Source organism: Thermobia domestica, chromosome 9, assembly GCF_964235325.1.
Source record: "Thermobia domestica chromosome 9, izTheDome1.hap1.1, whole genome shotgun sequence".
NCBI lineage: Eukaryota > Metazoa > Arthropoda > Insecta > Zygentoma > Lepismatidae > Thermobia > Thermobia domestica.
Window position 1 is genome coordinate 88,148,646 of NC_137462.1, and position 23,629 is coordinate 88,172,274.

A 23,629-nucleotide genomic window follows, 5' to 3' on the forward strand; every position below is an offset into this window, starting at 1 on the left:
ATCTTGCTTCATTACATACATTTTGTATGACCACCAAAGCGCAATGACCTGTCAAATGTTGCACCTAAATCCTTCATTGTGTCAACGTTCTGTATTATAGAACCTTGTAATTTACTGACTTACATAGTATTGCGATTTGTTACTGCAGGGCATGCATTTAGTTTTCAAACAATTGATACTGATACCGTTATCTTTGCGCCATGTAATGATTCTACTTAAGTCTTCTTGCAGCCTAACGTTGTCCTCAATATTGTTTACTACTCTAAAAAGCTTAATGTCATCAGCATAAAGTAAAATATTGGAATGTTTTAAAACTGATGGTAAGTCATTAATGAAAATCGAGAAAAGCAATGGACCCAGAGGAGAGCCTTGAAGAACACCGTTATTAATAGTGGATATGTCTGACAGGACATTTCCAATTTTAATTTGATATGTTCTACCAGTCAAATAACTTTCAAAATATTTCACATATTTCATTTCATATTTGACAATTTTTTTAATAGTAATCTATGATCAACTGAATCAAAAGCTTTACTCATGTCAATGTATATAACATCAGTTTGTGCTCTACTTTTTATTGCATAGTAGGCAAAATCTGTTATTTCACAGAGATTGGTTACAACTGATTTCTCTTAGTAAAAGCCATGCTGTGATTTTTGCAATATATTTTTTACATTAAAGAACAACTGTTTGTGAATGATAGTTTCAAAAATTTTAGAAAATATGTTCAATAAGATTATCGGCCTGTAGTTGCTTGGATTTACCTTATTGTTCTTGTAAACTGGTACTACATGTACATATGTAGGTACATGTTTCCATTTAGATGGAAATAACCCTGTTCTTAATGAGGTCTTGTATAGTTTTGACAAAACTGGAGCTATTTCTTTCGACCATAATAATAATAATAATAATAATAATAATAATAATAATAATAATAATAATAATAATAATAATAATAATAAATAATAATAATAATAATAATAATAATAATAATAATAATAATAATAATAATATAAATGTTGATTAAAAAACTAATAGGCCTTGACTTTGTAGGCTTACTTTTTTTGTTTTGTTTTGTTTTCTGTTAAGCGTTCCCACCTTCTGAGATATTGATTGTGCATTTGACTAAATGACGAATTTGGATGCTTACTTAATCGTATGTACCGTTTTTAATACTTTCGAATCTACATTAAACAGCGATTAGTGAAATACTATTTCTTTATTAAAACCAAATTCAAAGGCATAACAGTTTGAAATTGGTTTTATAATCCATCAACTGTACCGAAGTATCTAATTAAAAGTGTTGTATGAAGTGAATATAGTTCATAATTCAGTCTTAGGACGCGACAGATTCTGAAAGTAATTTTCTTTTGGTGCAAAATATTGAATTGATAGTTGTGATGATAAATATTACAATACGTATATTCTGATATTGAAATATATGAAATGGTTTTTCGTCCATCATTCGTCAATGGCGGAGTCGATTCTAAAATTTTAACATAAGGACCTACCCCTCGGCAATCTCGAATAACATTGCTCAAGAAGCTTAGGAATAGGATCGTGATCCACCTATCCCCCAAATAAAAACACAAGTGAACCACAAAGAAATTTGGTCTCTCGGCTCAAAAGTTTCAGGTGTATTTCCTTTAGATACACCTGTATTGTCATCCAGTTCCCATTTTTGACGATTTTTAAATAAGATCCTTATGGAAAGCATTTAGTTCAACGTCTGGATATAACAGTATTTTAAACTTAACATCCAAATAGATAGAAGAACAGAATAAACTCAGTTTCAGACAGCTAGCAAAATATCTGATGCGAAGACGTTGCTGTAATTAGTAAGCGAATTATGAAGAGGTTTTCAGAAAATTAATAAATATTCAATCAATTTATTAATATAATTTATAATTTATTTCTTGAAAACATTTTTTAAACCACAAAGATGGATTTTGGTTAGTTATATAGATTTGAGTATAGCGTCCCTTTCAACAGCAGGACGATATGAGATATGGACCTACAGCTTAATGTGGAATCCAAACCATATGAACTTCCGCCGGGAAGCGAACCGGCTCTCCCACACCAAAGGTGCCTACGCTATCCACATAGCCACGTGGAAGCCAAGCTGGATTTTAAAATACTGAAGGTACATTTTGAAGGAAAGTGTAAATTTATTGTCACAAATAACGATTATTGAGCGAATCTCCATTATCCTCGAGAAATGCAACACATTGCTGACACTTCTTTTGAACTGTTTGAGAAATCTTGACCATATTTCGCTTGACTTTGATCATAGGTGGCAAGATTTATAAAATATGGTATATAAAATCGGTTGAATGACGGACGAATAATCATAATAAAACACTTCTTCCATAAAAATCAATGGATGGAAGCAAAGTCTAACCATGCATGTACCTTTGTCAATAACTTCTAGCTGTAAAGTGTCTGACAATAAATTTTCTTCAGAAGGGAAGAACGATAGTGAGCAGTCTGGCAAGTAGCACAACAGGTGTGTACGCAGGCATTTATTTCGGAAGGGATCCAAATTCAATATGAGGATAAATTATATTAAAATTTGTAAAATTACCCCTAAAATTAAGCTAAATTTTCAGAAAAATCGGAGTTTCGAGAGGGTTTGCACCTTCAGGACCACCCCCTGTATCCCTGTAACAAAGAGAATTAGAGTGCCGGAGACGTATTGTTAGTGCTGTTTGTGGTCGTTGTCATCTAAAATACCTTGGGAAAATGCATCGATATTTGCTAACATTATCACTTAAGATATCTTTGCGAAATACAGATAAAATGTTGGAGTGTGCATTGTTTCCCCCAACTTTCGGAATATTTTGGCTTCGACTGAGTTCCAGTAAGGTTCATTTCTTCTTTCTATGTGGTATTTAACTCAATATTTTGTTTCCTTTGGAATATTGTTTCTGTTTTTTATGGAATACCAAATCGACTTCAAGAAACTACACCGGATTACGAAACTTTACTGCAATTACTAATAATGCTGTAGCAAATTAATATTAAGCATGCAGAAGAGATAAATAGTAATAAAAATACTTTAAAAAGCCGTCGAATAGTACACCTCATGTGTTAGCAAAGAAATCAAAGCATTCATACGCAAAGAAAAGATCAAGTTCTGCGTTGGCAAACATTTTACTGGGACATAATTTCAGCTCTGGCGCAACCTTTTTATACAAATAAGTAAAACAAATATACGTGCGTTTATGTTAGAAATATATATGTAAATATTGCTTTAAACAAGGAATTCTTATGTATTGCGAAGTTATTACATCTTCTTAAATCCGACTGTGCAGTTGTCACACTGTTAAAAGAATAAAATTTTCGCTTACATTTAATATTTTCTTATAGGATGGAGACAATAATGAGTAACGTTATCTTTATTACATGTTACTTACAGATGAGAACATAAGAAATTGTATTTATTAAATTTTTACTTTTCGCAGGCCCCGAATAGTATGATAAATTTGATTTTCTAATGTATTAATTTCTGATGTTTGACATTGTTTTACAACGATCTTGTTTTATTTTTAGTTCAAACCCAATGGAGAGTGGCACACGTGGATTGATTATCCGAAGTTTCACAAACTGGTGCAAAAGTACTATGAAACAGATGGAAAGGCTTCATTTACAGCAGAGGTGCGTAACATTAAAGTTCAAATCGTTGGAGATTTTATTATATTTGTGTTGACAACTGACAAAATGAATCCAATAACACCTTTTTTGTACAAGGTGTTTCAAAACAACACCGACAACGCTTGGGAAGTGATCCCTGACACCAAGATAAGACAAAAAGTATAGACCAACTTGGGTGCACAAATGCTTTCTTTCGGAGTTTTAGGCTGGTGAAAACATGAAAAAATGAACTTTAAAGGTCCATAACTCCATATCATAGTCGGGTCAAGACTTCACTTAGGAACTAATATGTGCCCTATCCGAAAATCCATGATTTTCGCAACAATTTTTATAGGGGTAGCTGGTGAGTACTTCAAAGTATATGCCCGTAGCCAAACTCCGTCTTTAAAAATTGTTGCGTGAGTACCTTAGGCTTCTGAAACATGGATTTTGGGATTTGGCACATAATAGTTCCTAAGTGAAGTTTTGACCCTACTATGATATGTCCCATAATTTTGGAGCTATGAACTCTTAAAGTTCATTTTTTATGTTTTCGGCAGCCTATAACTCCGAAAGGAAGCATTTTTGCACCCAAGTTGGTCTATATTTTTGTCTTATCTTGGTGTCAGGAATCACCTCCCAAACGTTGTCGGTGTTGTTTTGAAACACCCTGTATATCATTCAATTACAACCATCCATCCGAAGTGTGAATTCGACCTTGTTACCGAGTAGATCTCGTGATAACACAATGTATATAGCTACTGGATTAGGTAAATAGTCAGTAGTGAGAGTTTGCTCTTGATGTGTAAAAACCAAGATTTATCCTGTTCGACAAATGTCTGATCGTCGGTTCCGAAAGGCGAGTGCCTTAATTGCGAGTGTCTTGAATGTTCGATAGCAGCCGTATTGCAAGAATATCAGAATGGTGTCAACAGGTCAAGTCACGAATCGTTTGTCAGAGAGCGTTACACTCAGAATTGGTATTAACTCAAGCGCAAATTACTACCCAACACTAAAGACTGATCTGTTTATATCTTACCGATTCGGCAATATAGTTATCACTTGTGTGCGTTATAACTGTGAAACTATCGTCCTTATCAGAAACAGTGAACAAGAATGCACTCACTATCTTCTGGTAATTGAACGACAAATACATGCATAGTGTTCTAAACAATAGCACATGAACACACACAAGAAAGGTTACTATTGGGTACTCATATTCAGTTACTTACTTACTCACCGACAGGCAGGCAGTCAGTCGATCGTAGTCCTTCATTAGAGACTTTGTCTAAAATTGAGTCAGGGTTTTAAAATGTGCTTTATTAGAATAAAAATACAAAATTGAATTCTGAAGGTTCTTCACTTGACAAGCAGTGGTTTTCTGTTATGAACAAATGCATTGTTGCGATTACAACATAAACCGAGTAGTGAGCAATAATTGTTTCTGCATTATCCTTTCATGATACCTATTGGTATCGACATTGACGAGTTCATCGCCTCTATAAAAAAAAAAAAAAAAAAAAAAAGCGATTGCAGTTCTTCGCCGGGTCGGTCCATGAAGATCACAATCCGTTATCTTTCGTGCACATTTTATCAAATTTCAGTTGTGTATTTTTAACTTTTTAATCGTACAATTGTTGATAGAAAGTCCTCCAAAACTCGACAAATTTGCGTGTTATGTGGGCGCAAGAAAGGTAAATCACAAGCATGCATTAGTCCTTCCCATGAGAGTTCGAAACTTCATTAACAGAATTTGAATAATGTGTAATGAAAGTAAACGGCTCACGCATTTGTGTCAGTATCGTAATAACGGGGAAAAGTGAGCTTTTTCATTAAAAGCGAGTGTTAGTTATTTTCAAGTCTACCAAAGAAAGAGTTCGAAACGGGACAGAGTCCACGCTTTTGAGTTCTGATTCCAGTCTCCAAAATAGGGAGGTGTGAGCCAGTAGGGGATTGCTTTATTATAATCTGATGCTACAATTTAGTGAGAACCATTATATTTAAATATTGCTTCATTTATATCATGTTGAGATTGCGGTCATGACACTAAAATGCTAACCTCTTAAATAATAAATTCTGTAATGTATACAGTCAACCGTATGTAGAGGCATTCGCGATTTCAAAACTATATAGGCTAGTTTCTCTTCCAGTGATGCGCGAGCCACTGCCAGTTGGTACTCGTACAAAAATATTGTCTTGCTTAATGTGAAATTTGGTCGAGTCGAAAACTCAGCGTAGGAACTTTCCCAATACTTTCTTTCACCTTAAAGATGTAAATTTTTATTGGTGTTTGTTACTATTTACCTTCTAAATGTGGATTTTTTTGTCATGTTTGTCAAAAACAAGTACGAGGGTAATTCCAAAAGTAATTTTTTAAAAGAGATACAAAGAAACATATTTTCAATAATGTGTACATCATTTTAAAGCTTGTACATTTCTCTTTTTTTTTCTACAGAATCGCCATTTCGATCAATGCAATTTTGTAGGCGCCATGGCAGTTTTTGCAGCCTATGTCATATCAGCTCGCCGCCACGTGTTTTGAGAAAGCTTTAAAACTTACGTTTCACCTAGTCTTCGTTACTAAAGCGTATTTTCCAACCAATTATTGTTTCAACTTAGGAAATAGGTGGTAGTCACTGGATGCCAAGTCCGAATTATAGGGTGAATGAGTGATAATGTTCCATTCAAACCTTTACAGGTCCGCGACTTCTTTCTTTGTCGTGAATTTCAGTACAACCAGTTGCAAACTCCTACACCACTCTCAGACGTTTTTGACATCCATGCATGACTCTCCATACATTTCCGTCAATTAGCGATAAATTTCAATCGATTTCACACCTTTTGCGTTGAAAAGCCGAATAACTACGTAAACTTCGCACTTGACGGTAGTGCCAAGCGGAGCTCCATTACAAACGGCTACCAAACGAAGACTGAGCGTCCCAGCGAAACGTGCGCATGCGTATTTGAGAATAGGGAAACACCAAACACAATAGTATTACCAACAGTTGAACGAACAGTTTCCGTACCTTCCCAGCGCCTTGCAGACCTTACTTTTGGGATTACCCTTGTACATGAACTAGTTCATTGTTGAACCCAATTTAAGACTAAAGTTAAATAAAAACATTAAGAAATCAAATGAAATATTAAAAAGCTGTGTTTAGCTAAACAAGCACAACCTTCATACTGAAGAAAGAGTGTGAATTCTGAAAAGATTGTATTTTCTTTTTTACATTCATTGTTTATCCTGGCTGTAAGTTTATTTCAGAACTGAAGTGAGATCAGAAATGTGTATGTTCACTTAACGTTATTTTAATTTTTAAAAATTGGTTTATTATACAGCAGTATATTGAGCAGATTCAGAAATAGTTGATTTTTAGTATATAAAATATCTGCATTAAAAACCAAACTACTAAAATGTATGTAGTTAATTAATAAAGTAAATTCGATAGATGTGTATTTTTGCCTTTGGGATAAAGAAAAGATGCCTTTCCATAATAAACTTCTACTGGTACATTAATATTCTCTATATAAAATATGGTGATATCAGTGGAAAAGGTTGAGAACCCCTGGCTTAGAACAATTCTTGTGATCGTTATTCGTTGTCAACTATTGTTTGATCAATTTCTTTCTTTGTTGTAGGATTATATGTGTCGTACACCTAGTTGGGCTGTGTTCGGCTCATCTGAAAGAGGATTTGATCCTGTGGAAAAACGTTGGCATCGGAAATCAAACAAAGACATTTCTGGATGTTAATAAGATATTTTAAAAAATACGCTGAAATACTTCAACGTTTGTTGAAATCCTTTAAGAAAAACTAATACAATACTTTAAAACTTAGAGAGTTTGAATAATGTGTAATGAACGTCAGCAGCTCACACATTTGTATCATGTATCCTGCAAACTGGGAAAAATGAGCTTTCATTAAGAATGGGTGTAAGTTTTGGTTTCAAGACTACAAAAGAATGAGTTCGAAATGGGACAGAGTCCATGCTTTTGAGTTCTAATTACAGTCTCCCAAATAGGGAGATATGACCCAGTATGGGATGCTCTATTTTCACCTGATCGTAGTACACCCAGCAGTAATACCATGCTACTTTCAGAGTTGTGTATATGTATTCAAAAGAATTTTTACTGATTGAGAACAATTTGAATACGTTTTCAGTTCACTGAGTAGTAATGTTCAATAGATTCAAAGTATAAGAACTTCAGAAGATAAACCAAGAAGGAATCTAAATTTGGTTAAAGAACGAAATATATTTAAAGAAAATACTGCATTCTTATCAGGCTGCAGTCTAATGATTGATTTTGTTTAAATTGTTCGTTACTTGAGAGCAAAAGTTAAAGTTCTGTTGAACGCACACTATATTGATTATTCTGTGACGTTCGTTTGTTTTTGTTCAGCGAAGAGCAATATATTTTGTTGTGAAGTGAATATTAAGACTGAATTGTTTGCTACTCAGAAGTGCAGTGAGGCATCGAAATAAAACGAAAAGTATATTTATTCTACATTCATGATATCGACAGAATGGAGAATTGTTATTTTTATATTGTTTGATTTGTGACGGCGTCTAGTATAATAGCATATATTTATACTGACTCGATATAAACAGAATGAAGAATAATTGTTTTTATATTGTTTGGTTTGTAATAGTTTCTAGTATAATAGCATATATTTATGTAGTCGTTGTAACGGTAGAACGAGTTTCATTACAATGGATTTGAACTTTTTTTTTTTTTTTTCAACTGAAAAGCCATTGATCTAGATTGTTTTAAGTAGAAGAAGCAAGTCTTAAATAAAGACACTGATGATTAGAATATTGCCATTTTATTTCATTAATCCATTTTATAAGTGCAAATTATAGTATCCACCACTTTTCTTCAAACTAACCTTCCGATAAGAAAATTTGCTTTATCGTGACATCTGATCTGTTGGCTTACTCGATACGCAGCCTATCAGCTTTGCAGGAAGCAGGTTTTCGGAAATGTCTCACTATACGATCAAGCAAAGATTTGACGTGATCTATGGGATTCGTGTTCCTCAACTGCTGATTTAGAGTTGTTTGTGGGTACCTTTTTGAAGTCATTTTAACAGTGGTGCAACACGAATAAATGTAAGTATTTTCCACCTGATAGCTCTCCTGTGATAAATGGTGAGGATACTAAAAATCGTATTACAATTCACTTGAAGGTATTCGTTTACATCTGTAACATTGCATCAAGTTTCTCTTCATCGTGTATTGTGCAACCCTCAGCTATTGCGCTGTTGTTTCACCCCCACCCTCACCCCCAACACAACATTGTCTAACAGTGTCCTCTTTCACTGTTTTGAGTTGCCGTAATAATTGCTTGATTACGGTAGACAGCGCAAGTTTAAGCTTTATAGGAGGTTGAGACTATATTCAGATCGCTCAATAACAGGCTTTACTTGGTTATCTCAGCCCTGCGGAAACAGGGTTAGGTCATACTTCTTGAATTAGAGAGCATGTCACAGGCAAAGAAATATAAGAAATAAGTTAATTGTTAGTTAGGCAATTAAACTTGTAAATATAAATGTTGAAAAATACTCGTGCTTGTCTTTAGTGTCACGCACACAAAGCAAAAACTACATTAAATTTTCCAACTTTTTTTTTTTTTTTTTTTTTTTTCAATGAACGGTTATCAGAGCATAAAAGATGGGGAGAATAAAGATGAAAGATCTCAACAGTAGAATCTGATGTGGGGGTCCAGTGACAGTGATGTCCATGTGTTTCAGGAACATCTGTTGGCACCAGGACTGGATTAATCATTAAGCAAATTAAGCACGTCTATGGAAGGGGGAACCACAGAAATTTTCCATAGCCAAATTTAGTATGGTCCGTGAAACAAAGTGCTATACTGCAAATGGTGCAGCTAAGCCGGGATCCACACACACACACACACACACACACAAAAAAAAAAAAAACTCTAACATTAAATGCAAAGATTACATCTCTGTATATAAAAGGATTCCGGAATGAGTGACTGAGTGACCAACGCCCAGTCCAAACTGTTTAAGCTAGAAACTTAAAATTTTGACACTGTATAGAATTTGTGACGTAAGGTACTACTAAAGGAGAATTTTCGGAAATTCGTCGAGGAAGGATTAAACAGGGGTGGCAATTATCATAGTAAAATGGCTATACCGGCGAATTTCTGAAGGATAGAGACATTAAATTTGGTATGTAAATTTCCCATTTAAAATAATTAGTCACTTGTGTCGCTTGTTTTTTTATTTCCCCTACAAGAGAAGAAGAAAGTCAGGAGGAAAAAAGGATGGGATTGCAATTTTTATAACAGGATGAAGAAAATGTTTTAAAGTCAGAGACATGAAATATGGTGTTTAGACTTCTCATAAAAATAATTAAAGAGGCGTTTCAGAGATAGTTTTTATTATTATTTTATTACGCTTACAACTTCCTTCACAGAGAAGAAAAAAGGGTAGGAGTTGTAATTGTTAAAATAAGATGGCTATAACTCAAATCCCTTAAAATTAGAGACATGAAATCTGGTATTAGAGTCTTCATTTAAAATAATTAAAGACGTGTTTAAGCGTTTTGTGGTATTTCCCCTAGAGAGTAATAAAAAGAGGATGATATTACAACTTTTTTAACAGGGTGACTATATCTCCAAACTCACTAAAGTTAGAGACATCAAAATTTGGTATCTAGACTTTTAATTTAAAATTATTAAGGATCTGTTTCAGAGTTTTTAATACTTCCAAACACTATGCTATGCATAAGTCGGAAGTCTTATAGAAGGCTTTGTCCGTCTCTCTCTTTCTGTCGACAGGTATCAGAGCAAAAAGAGTAAGAGATATCGAGAAGCGGTTTTCTACAATCGATTCAGCATCGAAAGAATAGGTTACATCTCCTCCGTTGACCCTCTGTTCAAACCAGAAGTGATTCAAATTAGTCGTTTCCGGTTCCAACGTTTGTTGTCATGGAACGTAAACGGTAACATAGCGAGAAGTGTTTTTTGGCAAACGGTTCCATGACTCAAGACAACATTTCTATCTGCAACACACTACCGAAACCGGAAGTGGTTCAAATTTACTATTCAGGTTTCAATACTGATTTCTGGAAAGCAAAAGATGGACATACTATGAAGATGATGTTTTTTGCAATCAATTCCGCATTTCAAGAATAGGTTCCATTTTAGTTAAAGCTCTATTCAAATCGGAAGTGGTTAAAATTAGTATCTAATCTTTTGGTTTTAACGTTTATCGCCACAGAACAAACATATTAATAGAAAGCGAGAACCGTCTTTTGCAATCGATTCAGCGTTTGACAACAACATATCACGACTCTTCACAATACTGTACCAAAACCGGCACAAATTTAACCGGTTCAAATTTACAATTACTTCCTGTTTCAATACTAATTTCCGTAGAACAAAAACGGTAAAAGATATCAAGAAGGGCTTTTTGGAGTCGATTCAGTAATTCAACAGTACGCTCAATCTTCTACGTTGAAACTATTCAAACCGAAAGTGGTTAAAATAAGCCAGTTCTGATTTTAACGTTTATCATAGAACGAAAATGGTGACATAGTGAGAAGCATTTTTTTTACAAGATTCAGTGTCTTAACACAACATATGACTATCAACAACACTCTATCAAGAGAGGAGATGGTTCAAATTTACTATTACTTCCGGTTTCAATATAATTTCTTTAGAGCAAAAACAGGAAGTATTAAGAAGCGTTTTTTTTAATCGATTCATTGTTCCAAGAATAGGTTCTGTCTTATTCATTAACCCTCTATTCATACCAGAAGTGTTTCAAATTAGCCACTTCCGGTTTATCTCCATAGAACAAAATAATATTAGATAGTGACAGGGGGTTTTCTGCAAATTATTCAGCCTCTCAAGAGAACATATCACCACAACCAACAACAGACTATTAAAACCGGAAGTGATTAAAATCAATTGCTACGTCTGGTTTCATTACTGATTTCTATAGAGCACAAATGGTAGAGATATATCGGTGCGATTTTTTGGAATTGATTCAGGTTGCCAAAAATAATTTTCCGTTAACCCTCTATTCAAACCGATAATGGTTCAAATTAACTATTTCCGGTTTCAACACTCATCGGCATAGAAGAAGAATGGTAATCTATAGCGACAAACTTTTTCTGCAATCAGTTCAGGGTGTCAAGAGAACATATCACAATACACAACACACTACCTTAAATGGCAGAACTTTACTACTACTTCTGGTTCCAATATTGATTTCCATAGAGGAAAATGATAATATCGAGAGGTGAAATATTTGTTTTCAATCCAAACAATACTCAGATTTAAGCTTTTAGCCAAAGTTTTAAACTATAATAAATTTTAAATATACGAATTTTTTATCGAAAGAGAGAATCAATAAATTTTGTATTAATATTAGCAGCAGTTACGAGCCGCTTTATGATCAATAGACTAATTTTTAGTTATCTCAAATTTATTAATTTCTAGTTTTAAATTTCAATTATTAGATCTTTCTGAATTTGGCTCAGCTGGGGCCTTCGCTTCCCAAATCCCCGCGTTTACTCGGCCTACGGCCTCGCACCTCTTAAATCCACAATTCTATCAAATTTCAAGTTTCTTTTCGTATTTTAAATATCTAAAATATAAGATTTTGTATCCCAAGGAAACGCCCATTTAAATAACATAGGAATTACTTCATCCCCCTTTAGACTTCTTAAAAACTAAAAATATTCACTTCTGGCAATTTTTTTTCTGTGGGTTAGTGCAGGAAGGCTACAATCATGCCAAATTTGATCATTCTAATCCTGCCGGAAGTGCCTAAACATTTTGGGGTGTAGATGATGTATTACATAAATAACAAGGGGAAAGGTTTTTCAGTTTCCCATATAACCACTCTAAAGTTGGACATTTTTATTTTTGACGATTTACTTAGTTAACACTAACGAAATCGTATAAGCATACTGAATTTCAAGTTATTATTATAATCCAAAGTACCTAAAGTATAAGATTATAGATTTAAAAAAAGGCCCATTTAAATAAAATGCGAATTTCTTCATCGCTACTTTAGACCCCCTAAAACTTAAAAATATTCACTTTTCGCAATTTTCCCGTCGGTTACTCCCGAAAAACTATAATCATGTCAAAGGGCCTGTGACACATCCATAAGGTGTCTGGGCCACAACAACCGATTTTGATGAAACTTGGTAGATTAATAGGATACCTTGCAAAACTAATGTAATTAGCAGGAATTTGTCGAAAAAACTGTAGTTTCTGAGATACATTCGATTCATTAAAGATTACATTTGTCGTGATATCTTGAGAACGGCTCCACTGAGATCAAGCAAACTTTGCAAGCCATAGCAGATACATGGTAGCTTTAAAACGAATTGTCTGCACCTGCGCAGAATGCGCAAATAATTGTGCGCATGCAATAAATCGAAAACGTGAAGACTGTCATGTATTTTTCTCTTGCTTAGTTTGAACTGGAGTATAACATAATGCAAGAAAAAAAACTAGACTCAAAGATGAACGTTTTTAAGCAATTGAGGTGAGGTGATGTTGGGGTGGTCTGCCCCCGGACACCCGCCTCTAGTTACGCACTCTCTTCGGCTTCTCAGTCATACATTTCTATTAGAAGTCATATAGTTAACGTTAACAGTCGCCATATTCGGGTCGTAGTGATATCAAGCACTGTAAGTCATCAATGTTGCACAACAGTAACACAGTATTAAGAGAGCGTAAGCATAAACTATCAGGTCTATTGTCGCGGTCTATTGGAATACGTCAGTGTGATGCAGGCATCTATGCTTCAAAGAAACTTGCAAAATCATAGGGCATAGGTTACCTATATATAGTTAGTGTGGCCATGAGACGAGACCTTTCGGGTTGTCTCATCTCGTCACAAAAAGTATAGCCTGGTTCCAATCAGGGATGGGCAAAACCGTTTTTTAATAAAAACCGGAAACCGGTTTCTAGAAAATCAGAAAAAACGACTTTTCAGTTTTCTCCAAAACCTGACCGGTTTTTCACCGAAACCGGTTTCATTTCCTCCAAAACTGGTTCGTTTTTCCACCGAAACCGAGTTCGTTTTCTCCCAACACCGGTTCGGTTTCTCACCAAAACTGATTTCTATGAAAACTTTTGGAAAACATGAAACTATTTCTGTGGAAACGGAATTGATTTCCGGAGAACAACGGATACTATTCTGGTCAGAAATAGAACCAATTTTGAAAAATACCGGAACGGGGTTTGAAGAAAACCGAAACCGGATCCGGTGAAAAACCGAACCTGCTTTGTACAAAATGGATAACCGGTTTCAGTGAAATATCGGGTTTGAAACTTCAAAACCCGGTTTCGTTTTTCTGAAAACCGGAAAACCTGTTTTTGGGCCTACCACTAGTTTCAATAGACCGCATCTATAGGCCTCATAGTTTATCCTTACGCTCTTTTAATACTGTTACTGTTGTGCAACATTGATGACTTACAGTACTTGATATCACTACGACCCGAATATGGCGACTATTAACGTTAACTATATGACTTCTATACAGGTGTAATGGAAATGTATGACTGAGAAACCGGACAAAGTTTTTTCATGGAAAAGTTTTGGAGAAATAACATGGAGAAGTTCTTTTTTCAGTTCTCCATAAAAACATTCTAAAGTTGTTTTTTTTTTTTTAAACTTAGGTAACGCTAACGAAAACGTACAAGCATACTGAATTTCAAGTTTTTATTCCAATTCCAAGTACCTAAACGAGATTATAAGTCCAAAAAAGGCCGATTTAAACAACACGAGAATTTTTTCATACATCCTTTAGACCCCCTAAAAATTAAAAATATTTACTTTTGACAATTTTCCTGTGGGTTAGTTCCGGAAAGTTACAATCATTCTAAATTTCATCATGTCAACTGGAAGTACCCCTTTATTTTATGTACATCCATGTAGTTTTATATATAGTTAGGATTTTCGTTTTGTAATAAAGTTTGGGGAAGTGCCCACGAAACATCTTTAGACTACGGAAGAAAGTGGTAACGATTAGTGTTATAAATAGAAACATCGTTCTAGTATTTTTTTCACAAATGTACTTTATTTTAAGAAAAAAACATTCCCTCTCGTTTTTTTTTCTAAATTTCGTTGTTTTTTGTTTTCAAACAACTCATTTGTAATGTATCAAACTTTTTATGTAGGTAATCACAATAAAATACAATATAAATTAATTGCTAGATACTGATACAGTACAAATATTTTACAATATATTTGAGTAGCATACCTACCAGAGCCGCCCACAGGGGGGACGTATGGCGCAAGCTGCGCCATTGAGAAAACTTTTGGGGGGGGATTTTACTCTACTTTCGAACTAGCAATTTTACTGTTGGAATAGCATTAAAACACGATTTTGAGAAGCTAATTTTCAAAAATTTTCCGGGGTAAACCCCCGTACCCCCTGCTTCGATACTCGATGAATGAAGTATCGCGCAAGTAGCCGTATGAAAGGAAAGGTTGGTTCGTTTTAAGAGAGAAGGGCCGCCCACAGGAGGGATGAATGGCGCAAGTTGTGCCATCGAGAAAAAAATTGGGGGAAATAAAAAAATTGGGGAAGAATTTTACTCTAATGTCGAATAAGTAATTTTGCTGTCGTCAGAGTAACATTAAAACACGATGCAATTTTTTCTTTTAAAATCTCGAGAATGAATCCCCCTACCCCCTGCTTAGAAACTCTATGAATGAAGTACCGCCCAAGTTGCTATATGAAAGGATGGCGCCAAGTTCTGGTGAACAACAGTTACAAACACTCAAGGAATAACTTTCAAATTTAGATTTGAAACTTGCCTATGTTGTCTGTTGAAAATTATAAAGTAGTTTGACATAATTGTGAGCTAGTGGTAACCATACAGACAACAGCCAAGTTTCAAATCTAAATTTGAAGTGAGCCAGTGAGTGTTTGTAACTGTTGTCCACCAGAACTTGGCGCCTATTTTTGTGATTTCAATTCTTTTTAAGGCCACTCGTACTTGGCTCTTTTACAGGAATGTTTTTTGTTGGATATCACTTCTTTTTGTAGGCTAATTTCGAGAATAACATTTTCTTTTGGTATCAAACTCAATAACTTGTAACTTGCGTCTTACTTTTTATGTACAAGGGAATTATATCAATATTTTGTAAAGAAAAAATAATAATACTTTTTTGTAAAAAAAAAAATACCTGTGCCATACACAGTGTGTAGAAGTTTTTATATCCTTCAATATCCTTATAGAACATATTTAGTATTGTACACTACCAAGACTACTAATAAAAGTAATGCCATTTTTAGGTCTATAATTACCACTGCCCCTACTACTACTATAAGCATTCTATAATACTACTACAGGAAATAAAAACAACAACAAAAATAACAATTACTAGTACTATAAAAACTACTGCTACACTGGGCAATTGTTTTTAGAGAACTTGAGTTTTGAGGCGGGAAGAGATTATTAGTTTTTGGGGGGAGTGCGCCATCAGCTTTGGGGGGGATGGGCACCCCTTATACCTACTAATAATTCGGGTTTCAGTAGTTTTTCACCAATATCAACGAAGAAGTAAAAGTACTTTTTTTGTGAAGGGAGGCCTTTAATAAGTACGAAAATAATTTCACGTACAGTATAAAATTCAAATAACTTGTCTAAAGGTTGAAAACTAATACTAATTTGCCTACTAGTATTTTTCTAAATATCACACATAAATTATTGATCGACTAGATACATGAAACGCAGGACCGGCTCTACCATATTGCAATATGTGCATTTGCATGGGGCGGCAAAATCTGTCAAACTATATTATTTAAAATAAATATTTCTTGTTCGAAACATACTTCATGATGATTGTAGTTACACTTACTAATCTGGCATTCTATTTGATATATTACATTTATAAATCATGTTGGGTTGCATTAGTTTAATTTCACATGGACAGTGCTAAAGGGAATAGCCAAATAAATCCCAGCGTGAATTGTGTGATTGTTGACAAATACAAGAACTCAATTCTCGAACAGTAGCGAACATCTGTTCCATTTAGTTAGTTATCACAGTTCTGATATAAAAGCTAATCTCGTCTTTGTCACAGACAAGTTCCTGATCATTGAAGGTGGAAACAAGTTTTTTTTTTTAAAAAAAAAAAAAACAATAACAGATGTAGAAGGAAAATCAAGAAATAAAGATAAAAGAGCTAGTTGCACTGGAATTGCAAACTCATATTGAGGTTGAAGCTCGGTATTGAGTTCTATAAAAAGAAGTACATCTTTCAGTTGTGTTTGCTTTGTTTTTCACTAATAATAGATTATTATTTAAAAAAAACACAACGAGAATGTATTTGTAGTATTTAAGCCTTTCTGAGTGCGAGTGCCTTTCCCTCCCCTTCGTTGTTCGTGCTGGAGTAGCATACTTAAAGTCGTGGCTTTCAAGATTTGCTCTTTCTGGAGAAAGAGGGAGGCGGCAAATTATACCATTGCACGGGGCGACAAATTGACTAGGGCCGGCACTGATGATACGTACACTCATGTCCAAAATGATTGTTGCATGTCTATAAATATGTTGTTCTAGGAATCTAATTTGATAACGAATTCGACCGGTATTTCTTATAATCGGCAAAGAAATGTATGTGGAAAATTTCATGTCAAAAGAGCAGTAAATAAGAACAATAAAACGAAAATAAAACTTTCTTGTCAATGTAGCAACATTTTGTTTTACTCATTCTAATTTTCGTATTTATGATTCTTTTCCTATGATATTTACAACAAATATACATTTCCCGATTATACACATAGTATCAGTGTTAAAAGTACCCTACAAAATCATTATCAAATTATATAGTTACAAGAAGACAGTTATAGATATGTGACAATCATTTTGGACATAAGTGTACATACAAAACATGAATATAGGATGACATAATTTGAAGCAATGCAGGGTGTCTCAAAATGAATATCGGAGTTTTAGGGCTTTGTAGTATTTATTACTACTAACTTAAATTATAAATGATACTCAAATGAAAGAGCAACTCAAACAGTTTTGCACATGCTTTGTCTCTTCTGTCTGCCGTTAGAAGGAGCTAGTAGCAAACATGGCGACTCGAGAGTAGGAAGCTTTCTGTGTTTTAATTGAGTAAAAATTGAATCTGTAGTAACAATGCAACCGTCTGTGTGGAGAATTTTAGAGGCTCTTACAACAGCGTCCTTTCGTTTGCAGTTGCTACAAGCTCTAATGCTTACAGACTACGATTTATTTGCCAATTTTGCAAATGAAGTATTGCTGCATGACGATGAAGATTTTCTGGATCGTGTCGTCTTCAGTGATGAATAGACATTTCAGCCAAGTGTCATGTGAACACTCATAATGTTCGCATCTGGGGTTCAACAAATCCCCATGAGATGGTACAGTTGCAACGAAACTCCCCTAAATTGAATGTGTTTTGTGCCATATGTCGGCGGAAAGTTTATGAACCTTTATCGCCTATCCAGGGGCGTCATTTAGGGGGGCAGGGAGGGGCATTTGACCCCCTGAGTTTGAGATTTATACAGATTTTATCAATAGAATAGTAGTAAGTCAGTGAAAAACGCGGAATTTTATTTATGTCAAGGGGTCTTTCCCCCCAAGCCAAATCTGAAATGACGTTACTGTGCCTAACAACTCCATGTGTGCTGTATAACAAATGATGCTCACATTGAACACTTGTAGCAAAAACTGTTTGATGTGCTCTTTCACTTTGTGTATTGTATATAGACCCCTAATTGTACTTAAATGTAATAAGTACTACAAAGCCTTACATCCCCGATACTCATTTTGAAACACCCTGGATTTCTCAGCAACGCTGTTGGAACTAAGATTTAAAAAGGAGAGAAAATTTTTCCTATGGAGTTATTGTTTACAACAATGAGACTATTACTAGTCGATTCTATAACTACTAGAACAACCCAAGTTTCTACTGAGAAAAATGTAATCAAATGTAGGCCTACAATAATCACACAACTTTGCTCATGTAAATACAAAGAAACAAAGGATTTATAAGTTACGGGTTTCGACTAAGGCTCTGCTTATTATTTGACTTATCTGCAACATAAATCAATAAAATAGTTGCCAGAAAGAAAACAGACATTTGAAAAAAATATGAAAAAGAGCGATGTTTTTATTGAAAAAATATCATAAAAAGCTTCCTTTTTTTTACAACCCTAGTAAGGATACTAGCAGAAGTAAAATGGAACTTCCCATACAAAGATAATTTTAAAGAACTTAAAATATGACTCTTTCTTCAATGTATTTGTTTGAAATATTACCATATTTTAAAAAATATATCGAATTTATTGTCAGCAAAAATATACACAGTTATAATACAAGAAGTAAAAAAAGATATTCACTTGCATATACACACACAACAAACATAGTCACACACAAAAGGTATATAATCTGCTTCCACCATTATAAAAGAAATCAGATTTCTGTAAATAACTTTAGAATCAAACTTAAAAGGTATCTATTTGATAAAACAATGTTTTTAGCCTATCGAAGAATATATTCAAAATAATTCGTATGTGTAACAATAAAATGTATAATAAGGTATATGAGTGAATTTAGAATACTATAAATGTAATAGATGGATATAAATGTTTATGTATATATATTTCAAACTGACATGTCCAGTTTTTATCTTTTTTCAAACAAGTGACAGTTGCAAGATTCATCATTGCCGGGAGGATGAATCACTCGTCCCTTTCTTATTCTCTCTTTACATGACCTTGGAAGATATTCTAAACTGACAACAATGAACCATTTTCAGGTCTTGCGCCCGCCTCTAAATTAGAAACATGAAATTCCATTTATGAGGAAACTTGTTGGACGGTTTAAAATTATCAATTTGACCATTCCTTTAAATATGCATTTATATGCAGTAGCAACATAAACACGTACTAAGTCCCAATATATGCACTATAAATCTGATATTTTACCCCAAACAGCAGAAACGAATTTCTGTTTAAAGAGCATATCAATATTACATCAGAAAAAAAAAATTGCAAATATGGTATAATCCAAAGGGTACTGATCACGTACACCCATTTATGTCGGCCATATTTTCAGCTTGCGATGGAATCTTTCATCAGAACAACGCCTCTTGTCATAAGGTCATCGTTGAACAGTGGTTCGAGGAGAATTGTGATGAATTTCAATTGCTGCAATGGAACCCAACCTCACCCGGTGCAGGCACGTAGCCAAGGGGTGGGTCCGGGGGGTCCGGACCCCCCGTTTCTAAATCAGAAATGAAAAAAAAGAAAGAAGAAACGATAAAAAAGAAGAATCAGCGTTAAAAGTACAAATGATGATAAACCGGTTCGATCAGATAGACTCTCATGTAGAAATTAAGAAATGCCAACAATTGCCATTAATATAAGCGTGGCAACATAGATTCCAGTTACACTTGTTAAAGAAATTTTCAATTTCGTGGCAATTCTAGGATGACTTCACTGCCGAAAGAAATCTCGTTGCTATCTTTAACAGCATTAAACGAAGATAAGGAAAAGAAGAGGAAAGAAGAACCGAGTTCGAATGACCTCGAAAGACTATAGACCCTATCTTTTTGATTTTTTTTATTTTACTCGAGATTTTTTCATAGTTTTTTACTGAAATACTAACATATCCTCATTTTATTGTCCTAACAAATCAATATGGGTAGCCTATGTTGCCAGTAAAATGGTTTAGATTGATCGAGCCTCTTGTGGAAAACCCACAGTATTTCATGTCACGCCCTCCCACTTCCCCACATTACGAAATCCTGGCTAAACGAACCAACATATGTTGCCAGGAAAATAGTTTAGAATGATCGAAACCCAGGTGTGATAACCACAGTATTTCCTCACGGACCCCCCCTATTACGAAATCCTGGCTACGTGCCTGCCCGGTGTTAACCCATTTGAACACCTTTGGGATTTAACTGAATGAAAGATCCGAGTTCATCGACTTCTGTGGAATTTATGGTAACTAAGTGACTTGTGTGTGAAGATGTTGTGTGCCATGCCTCCAGCCATCTATCAAGGTTTCATTGTTTCCATGCCAAACCACATTATTGTAAGCCAAAGGTAGACATACAGGGTATTTAATAGGCAGTCATAATTCTCTTGCTGGTTACTGTGTATTCGTAGTATAATGCTGCAGACGATCGAGCTTCATGTCAATCTTGAGCTTTGAGAACCAAGAAAATCACCATGTTGATGCTGATAAAGTAGACAACAAATTCCCCGTCTAAACGATTCACCGCTTTTGAAAAGTTGTGAGCAACATCGAGAAGTTTTGGTGAGTTTTCATACATTATTTGTAAACATTTAAACCCTCTGTGTTGATTTATGTAGGAAGGTTTTTCTCTTACGAAACATTTTGTTTCTTGTTGTTGTTTCTTCTTCTTCTATTATTATTATTATTATTATTATTATTATTTGCATTTTTTTTTTTTTTTTGCATAATATGAAGTAGTAGTGACTGACTATATGGAAAACCCAAGGTCAAAATGTTTTCTCTATAAATTTCACGTGCCTTCATGAACGTGGAAAGTGGGGGCCCTTTTGATTTATTTTGCGGCCCATGCACTTTTAGTTACGCTACTGATTAAAGCGTATTGATTTCCAATATGGGTACAAACTAATGTTCAAGTGGAAATGAATCGACTTTGCAAACTAGAAAATCGGCAAGGTATTAAAAAACAAATACCTTTAAAGACGATTTTTTTATGGTGAATGAAAAGCCGGGTGAGTTAGTAATATACCATCAGAATGTGCAAGGGTTTACGATTGATAAGACAAATATGTTGGATGCGTTAATAAGTGACACTAAGAAAAATGTAAATTTAGTCCGTCTTATGCAGAGTAGTTTTGAAGTATTATTAGCGTCATACTAAAGGTCTGACTACTGCAAGAAATATATGTTAGTCGAACTCTTTAGTATGGCACTAATCACGCGTCAAAACGTCTCTGCATAATGCCCAATATGTTTAACTGAGCACTGGTTGAATTCAGCTGAGTTTAACTAACCTTCCCGGTTTTAATCTAATCGCTAGTTACAGTATATCTGTTAAGAGTAGAGAGGGTCTTGTATTTATGTCAAAACAGTGAATCTACACTCATGAATGCAACTCCTTAAGAAATATTTTTTTAAGACATTACGAATGAATTTCGTGAAGAAATAATTATGTATAGTAAGATAGCACATAATCATTCCAGACACATCATATGCATGCATATTGTTATTCTGTACGCAATAATCTGAGCGTACGATAAAGTAATAACATAACAGAACGTCTTAAGAAATCATTTAAATGAAGAAAAGTGAAAGAAATTATTTGTTTTTTAAATTTCACGGAATATTCTCAATCTACACTAATTTTGGGAAGTCGCCTGGGGTACTTAGTCCTAATATTCTTTAATTTTATAGTTATACAAAACATTACTGCTAGTGTGCATCGAAAGAATGTCAACTGCTTTCCGTCAGGCCCGTATCCACGGGGGGCTAGGGGGACCGGGCCCCCCTAAACTTTGGCTGGCCCCCTAAAAGTTTCACGGTAGGCTTGCAAATGAACTATAATATGGTGATGAAGTATAATATGATTGGGTCTGCCCCCCCAACTTCTACCGCCCCCCCTAAATTTTGGAGCTGGCTACGGGCCTGCTTTCCGTGTCCACTTCATAATCGATTTTAGTGCAATTGCATAGCGATTTTCGTTTGTTTTCTTTGATACAATGTTGGATAGAAATAGAACAAGTTCTAATTTAGAACAGTTGTATCAAATGTTGTAACCAACCCAAAAGTTGCATACAACTTGGTATCATACACGTTCAAATTCCACTTCGATGAAATATTTGACACAATATATGATGGAATATTTGTTCGTCCATAAGAGACTTTAAGGGAAAGTGATTTATGAAATTTGCAGGAGTCATTCTGTAAATAATAATAATAATAATAATAATAATTATATATTTTTTTAAAAAAAAAAAAACGCTAGTTGTCGTTATATTTTCAACACAGATTTCAGTAATCACCGTACTCGCTTTGAGCAGCATCTGCTAAGTTTTCAAGCGTATAATTCCACGATTGTGTTCATGATTGCTTATTCACAGAACGACACGAAATATCCAGGCAGTTTTAAGTAATCTGGTACAATAGTGCACCCTGTAGGCCTATTGTAATTTAAAGAACCTTCAGTGCGTGCGTTCTTTTCATTAATGAAAATAAGGGCTTACGAATGACTATACCGTCTCACTTAGTCTAATGAGCATAAACATGGGACGTTATACTAAAAATTTTCATTTCGTTATCACGAACGACTGTAAAAACGTTGCCAGATAACGGATTTACTAATAGACAGCGGTAAAAGTGCGGAGGGCGCTGTCCCCACCTCCAAACAATATGTACGACGTGCCCCCAGTTCCTAAAAAATTACAATGGGCAGATAGGCAGGGATACGGCATGACGTCATGTCGCTACCTACCGTCCCCCTACCTTTTCAGATCCACTTTTACCCCTGCTTGTAGATTCAGAGATTTTTCAAAGCAATATGTAAAACAAGAATTTTTTGTGTGATTTGATTTTTTTGTATTTCTAATTTATTATTATTACGTATAATAAACAGCCATATTTACTTAACATTTGCTGTTCTTTTTACATTTCCCGTGTTTGACAAAACAGATCTCAGTGATTTTACCAAATTACGATGTTTGGTACACACTTAATTTATTTTCAAAGATGAAACGTACTATATTAGCGTTATCTATCAAAACAGGGGTGAAAATATTGATTTAATTATTGTCCAGTAAATGTACAGGAAAGAAATGAACGAAATAATACTCGACATTGGACGAAATCAACTGTTAAAAGTATGGAGCGTGACTCGACATCGGCCTGGAGTATACAAGATCCAATATCAAATTTCACTCAACAAAGTACCGGAAAGGGCTCAGCTATACGATGGTAAAATCACCGATTATAGCGTATG

General features: G+C 34.7%; 1 protein-coding gene across 3 annotated transcripts in view; it reads left to right on the forward strand.

Annotated features, from left to right (window-relative positions):
* Positions 1–8,448, forward strand: part of LOC145694828 (S-adenosyl-L-methionine-dependent tRNA 4-demethylwyosine synthase TYW1-like) — a 101,176-nt gene extending 92,728 nt beyond the window's left edge. For all 3 annotated transcript variants that reach the window (XM_081771490.1, XM_081771492.1, XM_081771491.1), the window contains exons 12-13: positions 3,553–3,657; positions 7,273–8,448. In XM_081771490.1, the coding sequence (XP_081627616.1) occupies positions 3,553–3,657; positions 7,273–7,386 (219 nt within the window). In that variant the 3' untranslated portion in view covers positions 7,387–8,448. The remainder of the gene's footprint in view (positions 1–3,552; positions 3,658–7,272) is intronic.
* The last annotated feature ends 15,181 nt before the right edge of the window (positions 8,449–23,629 follow it).